We start from the raw sequence: 11,552 nt of genomic DNA on the forward strand, positions 1-11,552 counted from the left end.
AGACTTTATTACGCAAACACAAGTAAATAACGCGCTCACATCAGTGTCACAGATTTTTTTGTACAAATCTGTTTTTAAATTACACTATAAAAAAATATGTTTATAAATGAGTCTTAATATAATACTTTCCTAATTATTTATACGTATAAATGCCGTTATATTGTAGTACCTCTTTAAATGTTACGAAAAGATTGAATGAGATAAAACTACTATACTATGAAAATATGTAGTTAATATCCCAAACAATATAACAAACGATATATGAGAACATTTTTTTTTAATTCAAACATGTAAGCGGACGGCAAATGGGCAATCCGATGGTAGGTGGAACTACCGACTAGGAACTAAGATCACTTACACTGGTTTGCCCAAATATCTCAAAATCTTATATTTTAAACTATTACTATTCGATTGTTGAATATATAATGACTAAGTCAATACATAATTATACGGAAATTCGCCAACGCGTCACGCTTGTAGCGGCCGAATGTCATGTCATATCCATTAATGTTTCTGCATTCCTGGTGTTACATTACACACGAACGCTATCGGCTATTATGTATAAAGTTATTATTCTAATTGGCTTGTGTAGTAAAGAATACGTTTATGAAAATAACATTTTTTTCCTTAAGAATTAAAAGTCAAAACAGCCCTGAATTAATTGATTGTAGCTAGGTCACTAAAGTAAGTAGTCAAACGATACCCTGTATATCTAGGTATTTAAAGTGATGGTAGAATAAGAAAACTCATATAAATGCATGTTAAAGTATTGCACTACTTTTTGGGCAGGCGTGTAATATTAACAATTCAACCTCGGAGGACAAAATGGAATGTTAAAGTTGTTAACTATGCGCTGCCCGTATTAGTTCTTCACAAACGGATCCGCTATAGGATTATCGATTCTCTCGAACGGATAATAAGGATGAGTTTGCCAAAACGATGGAAAAGTGTATCTTGTTTTAGTGTCGAACTCGTTGATTTTCTCAATTTCTTCAGACGTCAATTCGAAGTCGAAAATATTTATATTTTCCTTCAGACGCTTGTATTTCAGTGTCTTCGGTATGGGGATAACGTTCCTGTCCACCTGTTAAATAAAATTTATTGTTAGTTATTGTGATAAAATACTAAAATAACAATGAATAATTAACCTCAAATTATTTTCTCGAGTGTATTCGCTGTATACATATGTATATATATTTCTGGTACTACATATACTACATAATGTCTTCAACGTTCACATTTTTGCAGTCATTAGGCAATATAAACCGCTACGTCTTATGACATCACTCTAGGAACTAAAATTTGTGTTTCTCTACTATATTGTGTATGTATTCTACATACAAACCTTCCTCTTGAATCAATCTATCTATTAAAAAAAACACATTAAAATTCGTTGTGCATTTTTAAAGATCAAAGCATACATAGGGAACCGAAGAAGAATAACAGAAGCCGTACAAAATAGGCTATTTTTTCTTAGAAAACTGGGAATACTTTCTATTTTTGAAGTCAGTTTGATGAAAAATACTTACCAGCCATCGCAGAACGACCTGCGGTGTGGTTTTCCCGTACTTATCAGCTATTTCCACCAGCAAGGGGTTATCGAGTTTGGGTCCGGGGAAGTGCATTCCGTACCGCATGACCAACGAGCCGAATGGACTGAATCCCATCACCACGACGCCCTGCGACTGCGCGTAGTCCACGAGCTCTTTTTGGATTATTTGTGGATGAATCTGGAACAAAGCGATTTAAGCAAAAAATCAAGAAATATCACTAAGTGACCAATGAGGTATCAATAAATAAAAAATGAAGGACAATTGTGTTCAAGATGAGAACAGAAAAAAAAGAGCAACAAAAGTTAATTACAGTTAAGTGCTAAATGGATTATAATGAAATAAAACTAGTTATAGGTAACGGATTTGAATCGCGTAGATTTTGAGCACTTTACAGCGTTCGTGGTCACGGGTAGACTGTAAGTGTTCGAAACGTCGGGATGTAAAAATAATTAATATACGCGATTCAAATCCGTTATAACTAGTTTTATTTCAATGTGTAATAATCGCGAAAATTTAAGACAACATTATGTGAACCAGTATGGATTATAATGACAAAGCTTTTCTAATATGGTTAAAAACAAGATATTTACCTCGATTTCTATAACGACCGGCTTGATATTCCCTTCTTCTATCACCCGTCGCAGCTGATCCTTATTAAAATTGGAGACTCCGATGGACTTCGTGAGACCCAAGCGCTGTGCGTCCTCCAGACCGCGCCAGGTTTCCATATAGTCCACGTCGGAGTGACTGTAGTCCTCCTGTAAAATGACGTGAGTACAATTGTAAATTGTATTTTACTGACTAAGCATGACCATCTAAGTGACAACAAATCATGACCACGTCGTCACGCGTAGTAACAATTGCAAGCGTAACATGCACTCATCGGATATTCTACCGCTAAACAACAGCACTTAGTATTGTTGTGTTCCGGACTGAAGGATCTTAGTTCGGTAGGTTGGTAGCGCATTAGCGATGTAAGGAATGTTTAATGCTTCTTACAGCGCCATTGTTTATGGGCTGTGGTGACCATTTACCATCAGGTAGACTATATGGTCATTCGCCAAATTATAGCATAGTAAAAACTGTCACCAGTATATAATATGAAATAATGTAAGTTGTATACTTTATGTATGTTACTTTCGTTCTATGTTACTCTATTCTATGTTACTTTCCGATTAAAAAATTTTGAAATACAGATGAAAATTGTTTTTTTTTTATATAATGAAATAAGAATCTCACGTTGAGTCCAATGGGCCAGTGCATCAAGTAGAGGTCTACGTAGTTCAGGCCCATCTTCTGAAGCGATTCATTTAGAGCTTTCACCACTTGCTCCCTCTTATGATGAGTGTTCCATAGCTGAAATATATACATAATAAATTAGTTATCATAGTTTTAAAAAGTGCGCAGATTTTATCTCGTAAATTTAAACTTGTTTTAAATCTTATCACAATTAATTGCTTATGACTGACAAGTAAATATTTACAGCTATATCTAACACGAGTATTTTTCAGTAACATATAATGTATGTTAAGATAATTTTACATTATACTGAATTTGTTTCAGGAAGACTGTCAAGGGAAATCGTCAATACTTTCACAGACGCTATATTGAAACAACCCAATGGGGTCTAATTTGAGCTTATAATTCACCTCGTTCTCGGCGGTAAAGGAAAACATCGTGAGGAAATACATGTGTCTAATTTTATAGAAATTCTGCCACATGTGAATTCCGCCAACCCGCTTTGGAACAGAGTGGTGGAATATGTTCTAAACCTCAAAGGGAAAGGAGGCTTTAGCCCAGCTGTGGGAAATTTACAAGCTGTTGATAAATGAGGTCTAAGATGTGTCTTCCCTCGTGCCTAAGATTGGCCAACAGTTTCGTCCTATAAAAAGTTCTTAATACAGTACAATAAAAGTAATACTTTAGTGGTTATGAAGATGTCTTCTCTCTGCACGACTCCTTCATCGATTTTCATCCGGACAGCCTCTCCGATCTCTCCCTCCGTCTCGTACACGGAAGCCGTGTCGAAGTGTCTGTAGCCGACGTCGATGGCCTCGAGGATCACGTCTCTCAGCTGCTTGTTTTGTGATTTCGCCATGCCCCGCTGATGAATGGTTTAAAGAAATTACATCAAAATATAGCACTTTGGGGTCGTGACTTTTATTAGTGCTGAAAATTATACCTTTATTATTTTTATTATTGATTTTTTTTAACGAATGATACGGCAACTTCTTCAAATGGTAGTGCGACCAACATTACCAGGTACTAATCGAAAATATTCAAAACAAAAACGTAAAGTAATGTCAACATTGTTAAGGGGAAATAAAAAAGGCTAACTTTTATTACAACTGACTTATTTTTCAATTTAAAAAAAAATACAGTAATAACTCAAATATAAAATGGCGGCATAATTCTTCATGTGTCAAAAATTTCGTTTTTAATGTTATAAAACATTATAAAATTATAGGTAATTTTGAGAAAAATACGAAATTAGTGTCGTAATATATTCTGTAAGGAGATATGAAGACTGTAACTCACCTCGTCAAACCCCAGGAAAGTCCCCAAGGCGATAGCCGGTATCTCCCTTCCATTATTCAGTTTGTATTTCGGCACACTCGCGAGCGCTGTTGACATCTGTTTTAAAGGAAAATATTAAGTTAATTAACAATTTAATATGTCCTGATCCTTTTTATATTCTTCTAATCTCTATTAAAGATAAAAAAGCGCGGACTTAGTGTTTGTTGATACGTAGACAGGATATATATAAATTTAATTGTGCTTTAATCACATAGTCTGTAATTAATATGGTGCAAAAGTAATCAATGAGTTTCTTGCCGGTTCTTTTCGGTGGAAGCGACTTACCGAACCGGTTGTAGCGTTACATTTAACTCAATACTGTAACATGATGATCCAAAGTGCTATTATGAGCCTACTCGAACGATGAATATTTTGATTATATTTGTTCTACCGTCCGCCGCGATGTTTTGATATATTCGGTACATTTTACCATCTCATCTCTTATAAATCTTATAGTAGCCTAAAAATATACTTAAATAGGTATATACACTTAAATATACAAAAACATTTTGGTACAGTATAATTACAGTAATGTATTTGTACCTGGCCATTCTCAATTGAGTTAATACTGCATATTGTTCTTGCTAATGCTTCCGGCAGTACTTCAAGCGATTATAAGCCATAAGGTAAAACTTAAAGAAGTAAAAACAGAACCTTGAAAGTAAAAATAAATATAGTTATAAGGAGCAATGCTGAATAGTGAGAACCAAGATGGTCCAGTGGTTAGAACGCGTGCGACTTAACCAATGATTGCTGGTTCACATCCAGGCAAGCACCACTGAATATTCATGTGCTTAATTGTTTATCTCGTGCTCGGCGGTGAAGGAAAATATCGTGAGGAAAACTACATGACGTGTCTTAATTTCATAGAAATTCCACACGTGTGTTCCATATACCCGCATTGATACAGCGTGGTGGAATATGTTTCGAATCTTCTATTCAAAGGGAGAGGAGGCCTTATCCCAGCAGTGGGAAATTTACAGGCTGTTGTTGTAGGTATCTAGATCAATCTTTGTATAGTAATATAGCAGAGTTTAGCAGCAGCAGTAAATGCAGCAATACGATATCGACACATTTTTAATCGTGTACTTTCTGGTGGGCGTTTTGCCCTTTAAATTTTAGCCGGATAGCGGGTGATGTCCATTCGGAGGGGATGTCCTTCCGATCTTACTTCGATGCTGTAGATAATTACGAGCCAAAATACAGATTCAAGAGACAGATAAACAGTTACTCAGATTCAGCATTGGCTATTTGTAACTCTACAGAGGTCCTTCACACGGGCGACTCTGCCTTACCACTGAACATCGGGTTGAAGACAGACGAAATATGGAAAAGGGTGTCAACTCTGATTGGGGTTGCATCGTAAACGAACATGTAGAATTATCCCTCAACTACCATTCAGCTGGGGTTTATTTTTGTAAGGAATTATAGAATTCGGATCTGAATGGAATCAACTCATCACCATTACATGTTAGTAGAATTTTCACCCAGGTTTTAAAACAGCTGTTACTGAAATCGTCGCGCGGTTCAATGACCCTAACTGATTAGCGTCACCTTCATTACATTATTATCGTTACATAGCATAAAACAGTCTCTTACCGCTGTCTACCTCTATATACACTTAGATCTTTAAAATAACACAACTGATTTTGATGCGGTTTTTTTTTAATATTTCTATTAAAAAAAAAACCGCATCAAAATCAGTTTTCAGAGTGATTCGAGAGGAAGGTTTTTTTTCTTTAATTAAGAGGTTTGTCGCTACTGCGACCATATCGCCCTGTTATTAAACGTTTATATTAATTTAGCTTCTTTGTACACTTTCAATCAATTTGTACAATTTCTTTGCCGAGACAGAATCAGGTGTGGACAAAATACTGTTACATTCTCCAACATTACAAAAAAACAGCTTATCACAAAAGATTTGGCGTCTTATAAGGAAGGTTTTTGTATATAATACATGGATAATATAGTAAAGAACTGATAATTTTAGAAGTATCTAATGTATTGTTGTAAATAAACAAATAATGTAGAATATTTAGTATCAGTATTGCACCCTTGCGAAGTCGGGAAGCGTTGCTAATAATATGAACTACATAATAAATGTATCGATAAACTTCACAATAACCGGCGCGGTCGCAACCGACGGCGGAGGTCGTATTTATAAAAAATAGTTAAGTAAGTACATGACAAATCAGTGATCGGTAAAGATGTTCTAACTAGTAGCGACTTCGAATCTCATGAATACTTTCTTCAAAACAACATCAGCTTATTATCAACTAAATTAATCGTGATTCACGCTTAAACAGCAAGAGTTTATACAAAAATAAATTGAACTGGGTTTTGAAAGGTCAATTAGAGATACCAAAAACATAACATAAAAAGATACCTAATGAGCTGGTTCACACTACTACTAACTACTTAGGGGTAGCTGTTCAAACTCAGCCAACGAGCTGGTACAATAGCTAAAAAAAAATATCTTTTTTTTTTTAAATATGAGACAACATCACATACATTACTCTGATCCCTATGTAAGTAACTTAAGCACTTGTGTTATGGAAGATCAGAAGTAACGACGGTACCACAAACACCCAGAACCAAGACTACATAGGAAACTAATGGTAATCGACATCGACTCGGCCGGGAATCGAACCCGGGACCTCGTACGTTCGGGAGTGGCGTACCAATGAAAACCGACGTACACACCGCTCGACCACAGAGGTCGTCATATATCAAAAATCGTTTATTTCACAGTTTTATTCTGTTTTGTTTATTTAAGTAGAATTTAAGTATGTTTGCGTAGTTTTATTTTTACTTTTATCTTTTCGCGTTCTATCAAATGTAGACGATGATTATTTTTAAATAACCGATTTATCTCTGTATGTTTATTAATTTGACTTTCCGAAGATGAAACATTGTTTAACGAATCACCGCCTATAAATCATTTCGAATTAAAGTATGCGTGTTTTGTAAGTCTTAGGTACAATAAACTAAAAAATATATACAAACATAACATAACATATATATAGATATAAATTGAATTAAAAAAATGACTCGCATGTTTTTCCAGAATATAATTTATGCTTCAATCAAATTTCAGTTAGCATTTATAGTATTAGTGAGAAAAATAAGTGAAAATATATTTTGGCTATCACTAACCTTGTAAGAGCGTCTTCACACTACAGTAAACACTCCATTGCTCGGTGTGCGTTATTTATGTAAACAACGCGACTGTTATCAGCCGCAATCGCAAGCGCTGTGCACAATGTAGAGCGACCAACAAAACACGATTTTATATTGGCACGCGCCCGACGAGAGCGAGCATCCTTAGCGCTCTGACTACGAATATTAATAATGGCAGATTATGACTTTCACTTTCATGTATAAATTATTATTAACAAACTAGATGTGACGTTGTTACTCTATGGTAGGGCTTTGCAAGCCCATCTGGGTAGGTACCGTATATTCTACCGCCAAACAGCAGTCCTCAGTGAGGGTGTAACAGACCAAGAGTGAACATTATTTCATATATATCTAATACCTTAGTTCCCCTTGCCCTCTGGTGGCCCATTTGCTCGTCCATCTTCCTATTTATTATAAAAACCAAGGTGTGGGTGGGTTTCTATGTTGCTTCAAACTCGTGCTTTCGCCACTGATTTGGAACTTAATTCATTTGTTGAGCAGGGAAGGATAACATCGTGAGGACGCCTGAATGGATGGGATAATATTTGGTATCTGGTGTTTAGCGTAATGGAATAAGGTCCTCCAACTTTCGTCTAGGGGGAGCTATTTGTCCATCTGTGATATTCTACACGGCTGTTTCGTGTGATTTAATTAACTTTAAAATATTAATTGCTGGAGAAAAAACCGGCCGTTAAATGTGTCACCCCTGAGGAAATTCCTCGGAATATACATATTTTATAAAAATAACGGCAGAATTTTAATATAGAAACGAATAACTCGTCCAGAGCAGGATTTATTGGCGTTATTAACTTGTCCTTACTTCTCGTGTATGTACTATTGAACATACAATAACAATCACTTAATCTATCAAAGTAACCAATGTTCACTGTTACCAACATACACTATTATTACAATTTTTAATATTTTGAAGCAACTGTGAGTATTCCTTCTTTGTTATATCTCCTCGAACTACCTAGCATCAAGATTATGTATAGACCGGACTGCTTTATTTTGTAAAATAAAATCAAATTCAAGACCTGTAGCGTTGCCACAAAGTAACGTCAAAACGACAATCAACAATTCATAGAAATAACAATAAACAAACACATTTTACTTGGTGGTAGGGCTTTGTGCAAGCCCGCCTGGGTAGGTACCACCCACTCATCAGATATTCAATCGCTAAACAACAGTACGTAGTATTGTTGTGTTCCGGTTTGAACGGTGAGTGAGCCAGTGTAACTACAGGCACAAGGGACATAGCATCAGTTCCCAAAGTTGGTGATGTTCGCATTGACGATATAAGGAATAGTTCCATTTACCGTTACCATCAGGTGGCCCATATGCTAGTCTGCCAACCTATTCCATAAAAAAAATAATTGGTAACAACGGAAATATACCTGAACCAATTCAGTATAAAAATGCGTTGATAATAAACAAGATACCTGTGTGTTCGGTGCAAACACTCATTAAATAAAAAACAAAACCTTCGCTTGTTTTTATAACGTGTTTTTATTTGTCCTCTCTCCACTCGAGGACTACTTACGACGAAGAAATGAACCACCCATTCAGTGTCTCCTATCTGTTTGGGGTCACTGAGCTCGTATCTGACGCTGGGTTACGATTAGGGGAAGGTCAAGTCAAGACCTTCACGCCGAATATACTTAGACTGAATTGTGGATACGCAGAGGATTTGGCAAGTAATCCTCAGATGTTAGAGTACTTTTTCATTTAGACGATTGTTGTGGGACCTCTGACGCACGAGAGCATCTGTCCCCTGTTGTTTTCCTTTTGTTTTTCATACCGAATTACACGACAGAATAACCAGCGACAGCAGGCGACCATCGCAACATCGCGACTGCCACTGGTCTGGTTTCCACTTTTATTGACACTAAGCAATAATTCGAATTCGAAACACATTGTGGGGCCAGAGCTCAAATATAAATAAAATTTTAATTAAACAATAATTCGTACAATTACATTGTATATACCTACCGCGTATTAGTGAAAGTCAGGGATGTTTTAAAACTCCGTATCCGATAAAAAAATATTTATCATGATTTTGTTTATTTTGATATACAAAATGTTATGTGTTTTTTTCTGTGCTGATGCCTTTTTTTTTTGTTGACGCAGGGTAAGTTTGCATAGATACCCGACTCCTTATGTCGGGTTATGTAAGATTGTACTCACTAAAAACCCCTGCGATGGCCACCAACAGCAAGGAAACGGAGCAGCACATCCGCTGCCTCAAAACACAAACATTTCGGATGTAAATATATGTATGTAGAGGTTACGATCGCGTCGCGCGTCCCTGACTTCCCGGCGATAAGTTTTCACTTCAAGAAGTCAAGGTAAATCATAGACAATCAAAACCAGTTAATTGAGCTGAGTGGTTAGAACTCGTCTTAACCGATGATTGCGGGTACAAACCCAGGCAACACCACTGAATTTTCATCTCAAGCTCGGCGGTGGAGGAAAACATCGTAAGAAAACTTATATGTGACTAATTTCAATGTGAATCCACTAGCCCGAATTGGAGCAGCGTGGTGGAATATGCTCCTAACCTTTTCCATGAAGGGAGAGGAGCAGTTACTATTATAAAGTAAACAATAAATTACAGTCACGGGCAGAACTTTCACGCGTCAGTGGGTTTTGCTAATAAAACAAATCGGTCAAAATTATTAAAAAGAAATTGCATTAAAAAGTAACTAGTGCAGTAAACTTGATTATTTTCATTTTATTACATATTATGTATATTGTGACGTCATGATAAACGACACTGGCGTCACTTCGGTAACGCTGACGTGTACGTTTGCGAATTAGGTCGAACCAAACAATGTATCCGTATTCAAAACACAATAGTACAGAGCGTACTTAAATTATTAATTTAATTAATGAAAATATTCATGAATATTATTAAATATGCCTAGCCAGGAACCACGTTCTATTCTCGTGGTGATCTTCCCCGTCCGAAATTCATTTTAACTTCATAATGCATCACTGTACAATCATTCTCTTGGTGGTAGTATTTTGAGCAAACCTGGAAGGTACCACCTGCTATATCTACATTATCTATTATCCAAGCAGCAATGCTCAGATTGTTAAAGTATTGTTGTGTTTTGGCTTGAAAGGTGAGTAAATGCTACTAAAAGTACAAGAGACAACCTCTCACTTCCTTGGATTAATTGACATTTAGCTGGCCTGTTTGACAGACCGCCCTTCTATGGCACAATTAAGTGAAGCTACCACCGGTTCGGAAAGTAGATTCGACCGAGAAATTGTTATTTGAAATATGAAAATGTGTACACGATATTGACTATAAAATCATAACACTTCAAGGGCATATTCAGCATCACAATTGTGTATTAACGTAAATCAGTGAAAATGCGAAGTTATTTCATACAGAAAAGCACATCGGCAACGATGAAAAATGCAAAATGAAGGAGACCGACCGCGTATCGTACATGTACATGTAATTAGTACAAAAATATAATAATAAACTATTTAATTGATTAGAGGAAAACGTTAGGATAGGTAGACGGAAAGAGAGTTCCTTTCGTTCAGTGTCTACAAAATAGATCTTGAAATGGTAATTCGCGTCCGAAGTAATGAAGGTACCTCGCCACGGGTCCTCATAACTACTCTCAGTTAAAAATAGACATCTCTAACGTTTCTAAGACAACGGATCTATGTATTAAAATAACCGCATCAAAGTCAAGATAAGCAGACACAGGGACAGACGGCGGTTGGCGACTTTGTTTTGTGCTATGTAATGATGATTCTACAGCAATTTAAAAAGTATTTACACTAAAATATGTGACATAAGTCAATAAAACTTAGTGACTGTGATCCGCTCCGGTGAGTATTTAATAAGGAGAATTATAATAATACTGATTATATCAAATATACTAGGGGATTATTGTCAGCAATATTTGACATTCAAAAGATCATGATACAACACTATTTAACAACACAATGTTAATAAGGCAGTTATTATATTATTAATGATAGTTTGTTTCGTCAACAGTCTAAGTTTGAAACTAAGAGCCGGTACTTATAGAATATTTTATGCTCAAATCTTCTCCGAATCGCGCTGCATCTTGGTTTAGTTTTTTCAGTTAGATATTATAAAAAAAAAACCTTAATTATAGATTCAATTGTGTGTATGTGAAATTACTCACCAACACGAAACAGACGAGGGCTCCAATAACGTCCATTTTGTCCAAAGATTGACTTTTGACTGGA

The 11,552-nt window shown here is 36.0% G+C and overlaps 1 protein-coding gene across 2 annotated transcripts; it reads right to left on the reverse strand.

Annotated features, from left to right (window-relative positions):
• Positions 1–615: 615 nt before the first annotated feature.
• On the reverse strand, positions 616–11,552 carry LOC124541096 (aldo-keto reductase AKR2E4-like). 2 transcript variants are annotated; one of them, XM_047118923.1, is made up of 7 exons: positions 11,489–11,552; positions 4,092–4,187; positions 3,475–3,657; positions 2,793–2,909; positions 2,144–2,311; positions 1,530–1,730; positions 616–1,084 (listed from the first exon to the last, which is right to left on the reverse strand). In XM_047118923.1, exons 1-7 carry the CDS (start codon positions 11,522–11,524, stop codon positions 863–865), a joined length of 1,023 nt encoding a protein of 340 aa, XP_046974879.1. In that variant the 5' UTR covers positions 11,525–11,552; the 3' UTR covers positions 616–862. The 2 variants fall into 2 exon arrangements, with proteins under 2 accessions (XP_046974879.1, XP_046974880.1); XM_047118924.1 differs by lacking the exon at positions 11,489–11,552 and adding an exon at positions 7,287–7,448.

The sequence above is a fragment of the Vanessa cardui genome, chromosome 27 (genome assembly GCF_905220365.1).
Source record: "Vanessa cardui chromosome 27, ilVanCard2.1, whole genome shotgun sequence".
NCBI classification, from domain to species: Eukaryota; Metazoa; Arthropoda; class Insecta; order Lepidoptera; family Nymphalidae; genus Vanessa; species Vanessa cardui.

Excerpts from the sequence above, each read along its gene's own strand:
- LOC124541096 (XM_047118923.1), bottom strand. The coding sequence starts at position 11,524 with ATGGACGTTATTGGAGCCCTCGTCTGTTTCGTGTTG. Across the intron at positions 2,910-3,474 it reads ACATCTTCATAACCACTAAA|CTATGGAACACTCATCATAA; the intron begins GTATTACTTTTA and ends TATATATTTCAG. Across the intron at positions 1,731-2,143 it reads CGGTCGTTATAGAAATCGAG|ATTCATCCACAAATAATCCA; the intron begins GTAAATATCTTG and ends GCTTTGTTCCAG.